Source organism: Macaca nemestrina, chromosome 17 (assembly GCF_043159975.1).
Source record: "Macaca nemestrina isolate mMacNem1 chromosome 17, mMacNem.hap1, whole genome shotgun sequence".
In the NCBI taxonomy this organism is placed as follows: domain Eukaryota; kingdom Metazoa; phylum Chordata; class Mammalia; order Primates; family Cercopithecidae; genus Macaca; species Macaca nemestrina.
Genome location: NC_092141.1, coordinates 48,322,164 through 48,334,729, shown reverse-complemented (window position 1 = coordinate 48,334,729; position 12,566 = coordinate 48,322,164). Strand labels below are relative to the sequence as shown.

The following is a 12,566-nucleotide window of genomic DNA, read 5'->3' as shown; positions in this document are numbered from 1 at the left end:
CCCCACTTTCCCAAGAGGGATTTAGATAGATGAGTTAAAGTAAGAACTTCAGTCCAGAGTTTGCCACTCTAGCCAACAGCCCTGACGCGGAGGAAATGTTTGTCTTTGAGGTTCAGGAGGCAGAGAGAGGGGAAAGAATTCTAGGCTAAGCGATATTTGGCGGGGCGGTACGGGTGGGACACAGCCAAATCCCTCCTCGGAAGGGAGAGGGCGGACAAGGAGCACCCATCCTCCCAGCCCACCCACCCAGAAGCATTGAAAGGAGATGCGTTTCCAGTGTGGTTTCCCGGAGAGGGAGTCAGAAGCCAGGAGTCCAGGCCGCTCGGCTGCTCACCTCCCCGCCCGGGTGGGTGCCCAGGCCAGTGGCGCGGAGCGGCGGGAGCGGCCGGCAGGGGGAGCCCGGCCCGGGTCTGGGACGCAGCGGGCGTCCCGCGCCGGCGCCGCCCTGCCTCGCGGCTCAGCCAGCGCCCTAGACGCCCTGCCGCTCTGCCGCCCCCGGGGTGCAGCTGTCGCCGAGCGAGGGGCGCGCAGCCTTTTGTCCCCGCCTTTCGTCCCTCCTTTCGCGCGAACAGCGCCCCAGCCCCGCGCGGCCCACAGAGCGCACAGCGCCGTTCACTTCGCTTTGTAGCGTTTTATTGTTTTCTCGCGTTTTTGTCGTTTCGTTCTCGCTCCCGAGCGAAAAGTGAAAACCTGAGGTGGAGCCCGCGGGCAGGGCGAGTCAAACCCGGGCGGTGGGGCCGAGGGGCCGGCGGGGTGGTGGCTCCTCTGGGGCTCAGGGCCTTCTCCCGCAGCCGAGGCCCCCCAAGCCCTGTACAATATAGATGCTCATGTAAAATGAAAAAAACTTTAAATGTATGAGTTAATCTCTAAATATATGTACACAGCAATGTACACCTTTGAATAAATTAATACCAATTTGCGTATTCTGGGAACCTTAAAGCTTATTTACACAAATTACCATTTATTTCATAAATATCTTTTTTTTTCCCCCTGGGGACTCAAGGCAGAAGTGCTACTCCCTCCGCTGACCCAGGGCTGGGATGAGGTGCCTGTCTCTTGGGGAAGAAGTGGGGGGACTAACAGGTTCCCTCCCAGCTCAGGTCTACACTGACTTCAGTCGTGTAACTGGCTCCAGCATCCCTCAACCCAGTTTTCTCACGCGGTCCAGGCCCAAGGCCCAGGGCTCTGGGACTCCCTCCGATGCTCCCACCCCTGGCCCCTGCACCTTCTGGCTTCTGCCGGGACCGCTGGGCCCTGGATGAGGCCTCTCCCACCGCACTGGAAGACCAGAGTCACCCTCGGATGCCACCTTGACGCTGGAGCGATCTGGACCTAGCCCAGCAGCTCCCAAGTGACTGTGTTTCCGGCAGCCTGATTCCTTGTTGAGGCCCAGGGAAGTGTCCCAGGCCCCGACTTGCCAGACGAGGCTCTATTCCGGCTGCTGCAGCCCACTTTTCTCCTTTATTTAAATAAATACCCATTCTGTGCTGTACACATCCCAAGCAGCAGGGGCAGGCAGCCCGGGTGGCCTGCGTGGCAGGGGAGCAGCTGGGCAGCCCCTCACTTGGGCGACTCCCGGCCTGGGGAGAGGGCTCGCTGGCTCTCCAGCCCACTCACCAGTCTCTGGATGCTCTGCAGTTCATTGGCCGCCTCCTTGGCCGAGCCACTGGGCGACAGGGCACCGCGGGACGGGGCCCCTACTTTTCGGAGAGCCAGCTCGGGCAGGGGGCTGGGCTCCCGGCTGTTTCCGCCAGCAGCCTTGGAGCCCTCGGAGGCCAGCCCGGTGGTGAGGAGGCTAGTGCTAGGCGGGATGGTGACCGGGATCTGATAGGGGCTGAAACGCAGTCGGGGCCGGGCACTGCCCAGGAAGGGGCTCCGAGATAGGGAGCCGGCAGCTGCGGCGGCGGCAGCTGCAGCACTAGTGGCGGGCAAAGCAGAGGCGGCTGCGGCTGCTGCTGCCATGTAGGTGTAAGGGTAGGGAAAGAGGCCTCCGAAAGTGGGCATTGGGATTCCCTGGAAGAAACAGAACAAGACAAGGGTTAGACATCTTGCCTGACGTGTGTCTGAAGGTGGGCTGGGTGCTGGGGTGGTGCTATCCCCTGGACACCTTGCCCTGCTGTTTTGGGGATGTAAAACAACAACGCACATAATTATAACCACAGGCAGCACAGGTGAGCATGAGCCAGTGTGCCTGTGGCCAAACCCACTTAGAAGGGCGAGATCGCTTCAGGCTACCATGCAAAGGCCTGCCGTCAAGTTCTGTGCCGGGTGTTACAGCAGGGGTAATGGAAAGGACATTCCAGGTGACTGCACTAGCATGGGTGAAGGCCTTGAGGGAGAAAACGGGGCAGGCATAGGGCCAGGTGGCAAACAGGCAGCTTTGGGTGTCTTGGAGGTTCTGCTCACTGAGAACAGTATCCTCACCCCCGTCCTATCTGCAGGCTCTGAAGGGCTGAGGGCACACACCCTGGGGAAGGCACATTGCAAAGTCCCCTTCTGCCTGCTCACCTGCTCAGGGTTCTCCTGCCTGGGCCAGGAGGAGGGCACAGGTGCCAACCAGTTCATAAACTGGCCTGAAAGTTCTACATGGAACGCCTGGCAGCACCTCACTGGCAGCTGAGGAAGGAATGCAGTCTTTGCCTGTGAAGGGCACAGGAGCCAGGAACTCCTGGACAAGCACCTTCCTGAGTTCATGAGGTCTGGCTGGTGAACGGCCTGACCTTTGAGATAATGGCTTACTCCCCAGAGCCAGTGGGTATGGGGAGGAGGGCAGGGGGCTGATGACCGCGCTGGGCTCCCAGGGAGCCTCAGGCCTGGCTCAAGTAGGGAGAAGAAAAGGGGCAGCTTCATCAGGCCTGAGAAAACACCCTCCTGAAAGGGTCAGGTCCTACTGGGCATTTCAAACATGGCATCTCAGGTTGGGAGAAAGGGAGGCTTCAGATGTCTTGGGATTTGGCTCTACCTGATGTCTAGAATGGGCTGCACTGGCCTGGGAATGTAACCACCAGCAGCCCTAAACACAGATGCCTCCCAGGTGCTGGTATTCTCACCCGGGTCATGCACCTGTTGGCCAGGCTGTGTCTAGAAGCCCTGACTTCCTCACGACCTCTGTGATGCTGGTGGCCATTACCAGTTTGTCTGGGGAGGAGGCATTCACATACACAAATAACCAGGGGTGCAGATTAAACCTCTGGCCCCTGAACTCCTTTCTCCAGAGGCTCCCCCTCCAGCCCAGAGCCCTAGATGAGTGATGGTGATACCTCAAACACCCCACACACCCTAACACTGAGCTGTGTGTAAAACTCATTTCAGAATCGCCTGCCCCACCCCCCACCCAACTTTTAAAATATTTGCTTCTGAACCAAAGGAGCTTTCTCAGACCTGAATTGCTATTTTCCTTCCCTTGAGATAAGATCTCAGGGGTTCAATTTGCCAGAAACCTCAGAGGGAAGAAAATGAATGAAGAGATTCCAAATCTTTCCACAGGGAATATTCCACCCAAGCAACCAAAGAGGCCACTGTCCCATCGAATCTCCTTACTGTGCCCCCAGCCACACTTTCATCAACACTCCCGTGGGAGCTGGGAATTTCAATGGGGCCTGGGGAGCTGAGTCCTCACCCCTGACATGTGGCTGGGGGTGCTGGGAACTCAAGGTAGGGGAAAGACCAGCCTTGTCCTCCGCCAGGACAGAGGACTTCATTGAAGGTCCAGGAGGGGCCAGAGACCTCTGGGAGGGCTGGCGGTCAACTGTTCAGAAAATAATGCAAATGTTCCTCCTCCCTTTGTCTGGCCACCCTAGCCTTTCAGGATGGACAGGGAGCCAAGGGTCTTTGTTCCCAAGAAAAATGTCCTGAGGCCAGGAGAGAAGACTTCACAAAAGCCAGGGGCGGCCCTGGTCTGTGAGGGTCAGAAGAGTCTAGATGGGCACCGCACTCCTCGATGGGACTATAGGGAAAGAAGCAGACCCAGAGAGGGTCAGGGACTTGCCAAAGGTCACACGGGAGTCAGAAGCGGCGCCCTGGCCAGCCCCTGGACCTACAACACAGTCCTCGTCTCTCAGAACCCAGGTGTCCTAAAGGGCGTCCCGGGGCCTCCCCTGGATGAAGTTCTTGCCTGCCAGAGGCTCCCAGGGACCCTGGCACCCCTCGGGCCCTCCGCTGGCCTCCGCCTCCAGCTCCCTGGGCCTTCTCCCTCGCTGGCGCTTCCGTGGGGTCACAGGCCTTACCTGAGATGCCAGCATGTGCTGGGAGAGGTGGAACGGGAAGGGCGCGGCGGTGCTTGCTGCGCTGGCCGCGGGACCCAGCCCGCCTGCGTCCAGCCCTGCGGCGGTCCCAGGCCCGCCGCCTCCGCCGTTGCCGCCGCCTGCCACCGAGGCCAGCAGGTGACCCATGCCCATGGCGGAGAAGGCGCCAGGGCCCATGGTGAACTGTCCAGGGTGCAGGAAGAGCGGCTGGCCGGCTCCCAGTGGCCCAAAGAACTGCTGCCCGTGCAAGTGGCTGGAAAAGGCCAGGCCGGGTAGGTGTCCCGCGCCCAGGGGGGACGCACTGTCTGTCTGCACCACCAGCGGCGCCAGGCCCGGCTCCTTCCCCTCAGCCGCCTCCTTTCGCCCCTCGTCCTTCCTCCGAGCTTCAGCACGCTCCTTCTCCAGGCTCCGTAGGCCGAACGGACCGTCCCCGCCGCTCTCGGCCGGTTCCTTGCCCCTCTCGGGACTGCGCCGCTCCCGGGCGCGCTCGGATTCGGTCAAGCGAGTGGGGCTGGCACTGTCTGGAGCCGGGCTGCGGCCTAGCGGCGCCCCCGCACGCTCGTCGCTCAACCGCTCAGGCTCCGGGTCGCTGTCCGCGGCGCACGACTTCTCCTCAGCTGCGGGGAGAGGGCGCGCGGGTTACAGGGGCCCGGGCTGAGGCCGACGAGCAGGATCAGGGACATTCGGAAACGGCTGCTCTCGGGGAGGCCGAGTCAGAGGAGCTGCTGCAGTCGGGCAAGGGGCGGCTGCAGGTCACCTAATGCAAGACCCCAGATTTACAGTGGAAGGAACCAAGCCCTGGAGAGGAAACCCTATAGCCATAGAATTACACGGCGCCCAAGGGGGCAGGCTCGGAGTCCGGCCGGATCTTCTGGCTACCGGCAACTGCCCTCGTAGGGGAGTCCCGGGACGGAAACCCCATCCCAGACACTCGCTGACGCTTCCTTCCTGGCCTTTCAGATTAGCGGGTGGCTCAGCAAAAGGTCAGCCCAGCGACCTGAGGACCACCCCCCCTCCTCCGGTCCGACCCTCACCTCGGGCCCGGTGCAGGCGCAGGGGACTGGGCGCTGCGCCCGGAGAGGTGGGTGGTTCCCGCGCTGGGGGAGGGTCGCATGACGAGGCATCCGACTCCGCGCCATCGCGCTCGGGTTTGCAGTGCTCCTCGTACAAGCGCAGAGACGGCAGCGTCAGCTGCTTCCTGGGGATGAGCGGAGGGAGCTGGTCAGCGAGGAGCCCATCCCTCCATCCCTCCTGCTCGCTGCTCCCGCAGGCACCCGCCACAGGGCTGCTGTCCTCGCCCCTCACCTTTTCTCCCGCCGGCCGTTCCCGGTGTCCCGGAAGCCCTTGGCAAACGGGTTGTTGTCGATCTTCAGCTGCGTGATCTGCGGGGACCGAGGGGGCGGCGCTAAGTCAGGCCGTGGCTCTTCCAGCCTGGTCGGGGGCACCCCGAGGTCAGCGACTGCTGGCCGCAGAGGGAAGACCCGGGGAGCGTCCACTTGGCACCCACCCACGAGCTGAGACCGGTGGGAGGGCCTCGCGGAAAGCGACGGGGTCTGTCCTCCAAAAACTTCATTCGAGGAATTATCCCTAGACAGGCCCACATAGGCCTAAAGCTGTGCCGCGGTGTCGGAACCGGCCCAAGCATGCACACCCGCCCTCGGGCTTGCGCAAGTTAAACGACTCCGCACCCAAGCAGGCGTGCACAGAGACTGCAGCTCACACGCAAGGCTGCAGGTACACACCAAGCCAAATCACACTCACGGGCCCGCGCACACGCAAGTATGCACAGACAGAACAAGCGCCCACAGAACCAAACGAATTCACACGCCTCCACAGGTATCCAACACGCCCCAAATGGAGCACGCACAGCCCGGCGTACATCTTGGTTCACAAAGCCACAACGACCGGCACGGACACTCATTCCCTCTCTTTCACTCGACAGTGGCGCACAAAGGCACAGGCCTAGAGGGGTGATGCTCTGCCCCACTAGAACAGGGTAGAGAAGCTGCAAGCAGAAAATTGGAAGGAAATTCTCTAAGCGCCTCCCAAGGGGTCTGGGGCCTGGACTGAGCTAGAGCAGTAGCCAGGGGTGCTTTGGGGGGCTATGTCACCTGTCCCACCCTCTGGCTCCCCCGAGAGAGTGAAAACTGGGCCCTGGGTTCCGAGCATCGGTAGAGCTTGGGCAGATTGCTTCGGGCGCCCTCTCTTCGTTTACATTCTCATTCTTGAGCCAAGAAATAAACGAATAGAATGTAAAAATGTCAGCGCGGGCCAGGAGTCTCAGCTAATTGCTAAGTAAACATCTCCACCCGAACTAGGGCCCAGCTGTTCGCTCGCCCCAGGGGAGCCTGTGTGTGCGAGCGGTGGGCTTGAGAGGGCGCCTTGAGGACTTCCGTGGGTGCTGCGCGTATGGATGCGAGGCTCCGTGCTCAGGGGCGGGCCGCAAGCGCGCGGATCCCGTGCAGGGGGCTTCGGGGGTGACGAACAGACGGTTGGGCCTGCATGTGTTGAGGGGCGTCAGTGCAAGGGCTGAGCCCACCGCCCGCCGCGCGCACCTTGTCATTCTGGTACGCAGTGACGGCGATGAAGTCGGTCTCCGGGAACACGTAGGTACGGAAGGTGCTGTACGGCAGCTTCAGGATGTCGTTGGCTCGCACTATGTGGAAGCGCGGCTGGTACTTGTGCATGGAGTTCAGGATGGTCTGTGGGGAGGGCGGGGGTCAGCCGGTAGTCGCCGGCCCCCGCCTGAGCTTTTCTATTCTTTGGGTACCTGACCTCTCCCTCTCCATTTCCTTCTCTCTCTCTCTCTCTCTCTCTCTCTCTCTCTCTCTCTCTCTCTCTCTCTCTCGGTTCTTCCCCTTCCCCATTTTCTCCTGTCTGCTCTTTTCTCACCCTTAATTCTTTTTCTTCTACTTTTCCTCTCACTTTTCTTTTTCACAGCTTCTCTTTCTCTTGCCATTAAAAAAATTTTCCCGGTGGGAAACAGAAATGAGACATAGCAAAAACAAAACAAAAACTACAACAAACAAAAAACAAAACCAACCAAACAACAATACCCCCCCGCAAAAAAATAAAAAAATAAAAAAACCCCAAAACCCTACAATTCCACTCTTAATACTCTCTTGCTTTCTGGCACTGCTAAGCCCCTAACCCCACAGAGATGAGAGTCCAACCTTCTGGCGCTCACCAACTGCCCTACCTCAAGAATGGGCAGTTCCTTTTGCCCTATGAAACACCCCCCCCCTCGTTCGCTGGGGCCTTGCTCAGGCATAAATGGAGAGAACCCCCAAACCCTCTCCTCCTAGTTGGGCATCTGCCTATGGGAGGAGGGAAAGGTCTTAGGGAGGCTGGGGGGTGGGTGGGGAGGGTGGTTTAACTTTTAAATCCCCTAGTCTTGGGGGAGGGCCAGGGACGCGGGTCTTGGCGGAAGGGTGATGGACAAGTTGAGGTCATGGGCAGTTCTTCCAAGAAGGGCACCTACAGGCCAAGAGCAGGGTGACTTCCCTGGCCCAGCACTGCAGACCCAGTCGGGGCAGCACTTGCCTCCCTCTTGACCTTAGGAGGGGCCCTCCACGGCCTGACGAACTGAGATTGTGAGCTGCCAGCCACCGACCCCACAATTTCCCAGGCTTGCAGAGGAGAGCCCTGGGGCCCAGGCCCAGCCCATGTAGGCCACAGGGCAGTGAGCCGGGCAGGGCACTCTGGGGGTTTGCCCAGCGCTTCCTCCTGGGAGATCCTGTCGCCCTGCTCTCCTGCTCAACTGCAGTGCTGGGTCAACAATCTCCCGCCCCGTCCCCACCCTGCCCCTACACTCACGAAGCCGTGCTTGTCAGAGATGTTGTTGGTCAGCTTCAGCTTGTGGAAGGCCACAGGCTTGGCCATCCACTGCTCCCCAGTGGCTGGGCTGTCTGGGTGGATGTACATGCGTTTGGGCATCTCAGGGTCGGCCTTGCCTGCCACCATCCAGCGCGAGTTGTGGAACTTATAGCGGCAATCGTCAGCGGCCACAATGTCCATCAGCAGGATGTACTTGGCCTTCTTGTCCAGGCCACTGACTCGCACCTTGAAGGGGGGGAACATCCGCCTGGGAGGGAGGTAAGGGAGGAGATCCCATTGGAACCAGTTGTTCTAGGTCCGAGGTTCCCTCTCCTCCTTTATTTATCCCTCCTCGCTGCGCACAGCGCTGCCGCCTGGCTGTTTCCCCTGTGGTCGGCTGCTCTGCTCTCTCATCACTGCCCGGAAGACCCCACCTGTGGCTGTTGCTCCCAGGAGATCCCATTTCTGCCTGTCAGACCCTCTCTTAAACGGCCTCCCTTAGGCCCTGTGCTCAGATCTGGGGACCCTCTTTCTCCCTGATCTGAGATGAAAGCCGATGCCCAGGAGAGAAGTCTAGGCCCTCTAGAAATATTCTCGCTTCTCCTGAATCTCCCCGAAATTCGTTCAGGGGAAATACCCACTTGGGACGGAAGCTCCCAGAAATAAACTTGGAGGGTGTTTGTATTGGGAACTGGGTTACAGAGCCTGATCAGACATCCTATTGGAAACTGGGTTACGGAGCCTGATCAGACATCCTAGCCGTGCCGTTCGGGGGAAGAGGGTGAACCCGAGGCCTGGATTCTCGATGGCTGAGTCGAAGGGTGGAGGGGCTAGGGCTGTTGCTTTCTTCGGGCTTTAAGGCCTGCGGCGGCGTATGCGTCCGGGGCTCGGATCTCCGCGGTGGGGAAAGGGCTCCCAGCCGGGTGAGGCGGAGGGCTCGGCTGACCCGGGACTCACTGCCGGGAACCGAGCGACCGGTCTGGGGCTAGCGGGGCGCAGGTCCCACTAGGGGCTTCGGGATCGGAGCAGAGTCTGGGAGAGGTTGAATTTCTCCCGAGCTCGGAGACTGACCCGGACACAGAAGAGCGAGAGCGCGGGGCGGAGGAGACCGCCAGGGCCAAGCCGCGGGGCCTCCTCCGCGCTGGGACTCAGAACTGTTGCGGCTATTCTTTAGCAGTGTGTTTTCGTTTTATTTCATTCGGAGGATTTCAGTGTTTTCGTTTAAAACAAATCGCTCCGGTGCCAAACGAGAAAAGTCAACTTGGTTGTCCGTGGGAGCGAAGCGTGGCGCCAGGGCCAGAGCCTGGAGCCGGGAGCCAGGAGTCCCCGGCTCTGCTCTGATCCGTGAGGTCCGGTGCCGCAGCCCGCCCGCCCGCCCGCGCGCCCTCCAGCCGCCCGGCAGCCCTACCTCCCGGACTTGGTGATGACCATCTCCGTGCCTAGTTTGTGGAACTGGTCCCACAGCTCTTTGGCCTCCAGCGTCACCTTGGGGTCGTCCTCCACCTCGTCCTCGGGCTCCAGGCTCTTGAGCGAGCGCAGATGCGCGGCGGGCGGGTGCGGGCCCAGTGCCGAGACGTGCAGCCCCGCCTCGGCCGCTGCCGCCGCCGCCGCCGCCGCCGCGGCCGCAGCCCCCGCCAGGCCCGGGTCGGGCAGCGGTTTGGCCAGCGCGCCGGGCGGCAGCGCGAGTGCCGGGAAGAAGGAGGGCTGCGCCGCCGCCAGAAAGGCGGACATGGGGAAGTCGGCGGGCCGTGGCGCGTGGAACGGGTGGTAAGCCATGGCGCTGGCCGCCAGCGCCGGCTCTCTCATCGGGACATCCGGCCCAGGCGCCCGGGGGCCGGGGCCGGGGGCGCGCGGCTCGGACCCCCGGCCCGGGCGGCGGCGCGCGCGGAGGACGGACGACCCGGGTGGCGGGCGCCGCAGCTGCTCCTCCGGGCTCCCAGTCCGGCGCACCGCAAGGGGCACTGGGCTCTGTGCGCGGGGGCGGCGGGGGCTCTGCGCGGGGCCGGGCTGGGCTGGGCTGGCCCGCTCCGGCGCCGGGAACCACGCGCGACTGGTTAGATCTTGTCGTGATCTCTGGAAAACTGTGACTATCTCACATGTCCTGCCCAGCTCGGATCCCCTGCGCTAACGAGCCAGGCCCCCCTTGATTGCTGATTTTACGCTTTTTGGACCAATTGTGGGTCTCCGGGGGCGGGGTTTTGACAGCTCAGGCCAAGCTCCGGCCGGGAGGGGGGGCCTGGGAGAAGGTGTCGGAAGCCTCAGCAGTAAGAAAACATGTCAACAGAATAAAATATTAACCAATGACGGGCCGCCGGGCCCCGAGACCCCTCCTCCTGCCCCGGCCCCCACCGCCCGCCCGCGCCCGTGGCTGCCTGCGCGGGGCTGGAGAGCGCGGTGGGCCGACCTGACCCGCCGAAAGGGCCTGAGGCGAGGGGCGCCCGGGTCCCGGGGCCTTGGGGAAGGACCCGCAGCCGCACGCCGGCCCCAAGTGCAAAGCATTGACACGGCCCTGTGAGGAGAGGGGGCGCCCTCCTTCTCCCGCGCCTGGAGGCCCGGCCGCTCTGGCCCGAGCCCCAGCCTGGCTTCCCACCCAGCTCCCGGTCGCGGCGCCGCCTGGGGGTCCCTGCACTCTAGAAAGAGACTGCAGGCGCTGGAAAGCGAGGCCGGTGGGCGGGCGAGTCGGGAGGCTCGGGCTGCCGAGGTCCAGGAGCGGATCCCAGGTGGCGGGAGCTGGTGAGTGGAGCCATGGCCGAGCCCTGCTGGGGCCGACGCGGGCGGGAGCTGGACGCGGCCTTGCGCTGGGGAAACGCGGGGACCCCCTACCCACGCCCGCCTTCACCGGAAGACTCGGAAGGAACCTGGAGTTCTCCGCAGACCCAGGCCCCGCCCTGAGCTTTCCAGCGGCCGGGAGGAGCCGGTCCTGGGGCTAGGAAGGTGAGCGCACCTTTCCCTGAGCACAGGGCGGCACTGCGCGGGCGAACCCCGGATTCTCCACCCGCGACCCAACGAATTTTCGCCCTATCCGGTACCGGAGACGAAAGTCTCCTTCATCCAAAATACCGGTATCTTCTCTTTGTTCTGTCAACCACTTTTTTAGAGTTTGTTCTTATCTCTCGGAAGTGCACGTCTCCTAAATTAAGGAGTGCTGAGTAACGCGTGCGGGAGTTGGGGTATCGGCGAGCACCTGTGATTGAAGCCCCCTCTTCCGTGATCAGTCTTCGTCTTCTGTTTCCGGCAGCCCCAGTATTTCCCCCCCATGAAGTGATGGTATGTGTATGTGTGTGTTTCGGGGCCCGTGTGGTGCCCTCTGTAAGCAGCGAGAGCTGTAACTCAAGGTGTGCACTGGGAGAGTGAAGCGACCACGCACCTGCTTCCAATCGGGCTCGGGCGCGAACACTCAGGCTGATTCCTGAAGGTCGTGTTCCGAAGGAAAAGACAGAGCATGCACTAGCCACGGGTGACATTCCCACCCGTACAACCGCGTGGTGGGCGCGTACATCCCACATCCAACATTGCCCCATGCAGGCGCCCGCCCGCTGCGCACACCGGTCGCAGGGCACCTCGTTGTTGAACGTTGGGAGCGGCGTTTAAAGGTCGGATCTCTCCTGGCAGTGCAGAGTCGGGACTGACGGAAGCAGTTTGGCCTCTGCAACCGTTTTCCATACTTTTCGGTGTCGACCCCAGGGGCCTCACGACTCCTCATCACCGCACGTGAGCGCCGCCCCCACAGGGTTTTCTCCACGACCTCGTTCTTGGCTGGGTCGCTCCTCTCTTAGTACCTCCTCTCTGGCCAGAACGAATCTTTGATTCCGTGCTGCGCAGTCTACGCAGTCGGGGCAGGAACCATTGCAGTTTTCCATAGGCAAATACCTGCCGGCTCCACCTTAGGCGAGATGTGGCCCCTCGGGGAGGGACCCGTTGTGGACACGTTTGCGCAGCTGGTGAAGTGACCAGATAATAACCAGGGCAGATTTCCTTAGCCGGGAACCCAGGTACCGGCCTAGGAATCCGTGAATACATTTGCAAAGTCGTGTGTGTGTGTGTGTGTGTGTGTGTGTGTGTAGACACATACTTTTGTCCTTGTAAGAGTATGTGTACATCTAAATGTGTGCGCTTTAGACATTAGTACATTTCATTAGTCCATCCATAGCTGGTCCAGGGGTCCGAGGCCTGAAGAGTTTGAAACACTCAGGCCTGGGTTATTTGACCGAGAAACCTGGCGGCGACAGTGCAGCGCTGCATCTGGGGACGGCGACCCCACCTACAGTGGCACCGACCTTCCCTCTGGCTTTCCGGGGCCAGGATCCCACCGCTCGCCCCGCCCCAGGATCCCGCAATCACTCCGAGGTCCTGCTGCAGCCGCTCTGAAGAGTCTGTAGCGACCCCCAGCCAAACTCTCCAGCTCATCGAAAACTGGCGCTGGGGAGGCCTGGGCGACCCTGGAGCGGCGCCGTGCGGCTCCCGCTGGGCCCCTCCCCCGCCTAGGCTGGCCCCCTCCCCCTTCCC

General features: G+C 61.7%; 2 protein-coding genes across 2 annotated transcripts in view; one reads left to right on the top strand and one right to left on the bottom strand.

Annotated features, from left to right (window-relative positions):
* Positions 1–540: 540 nt before the first annotated feature.
* On the bottom strand, positions 541–10,379 carry LOC105476854 (T-box transcription factor 2). The gene is made up of 7 exons (XM_011733124.3): positions 9,469–10,379; positions 8,061–8,328; positions 6,800–6,946; positions 5,550–5,626; positions 5,279–5,442; positions 4,227–4,861; positions 541–2,013 (listed from the first exon to the last, which is right to left on the bottom strand). The coding sequence occupies exons 1-7, from the start codon at positions 9,864–9,866 to the stop codon at positions 1,561–1,563; spliced, it is 2,142 nt and encodes a 713-aa protein (XP_011731426.2). The 5' UTR covers positions 9,867–10,379; the 3' UTR covers positions 541–1,560.
* A 47-nt stretch (positions 10,380–10,426) lies between these two features.
* LOC105476858 (uncharacterized) overlaps positions 10,427–12,566 on the top strand; it is a 39,157-nt gene continuing 37,017 nt past the window's right edge. The window contains exon 1 of the mRNA XM_071082824.1: positions 10,427–10,994. The gene's annotated coding sequence lies outside the window, so the exon portion shown is untranslated. The remainder of the gene's footprint in view (positions 10,995–12,566) is intronic.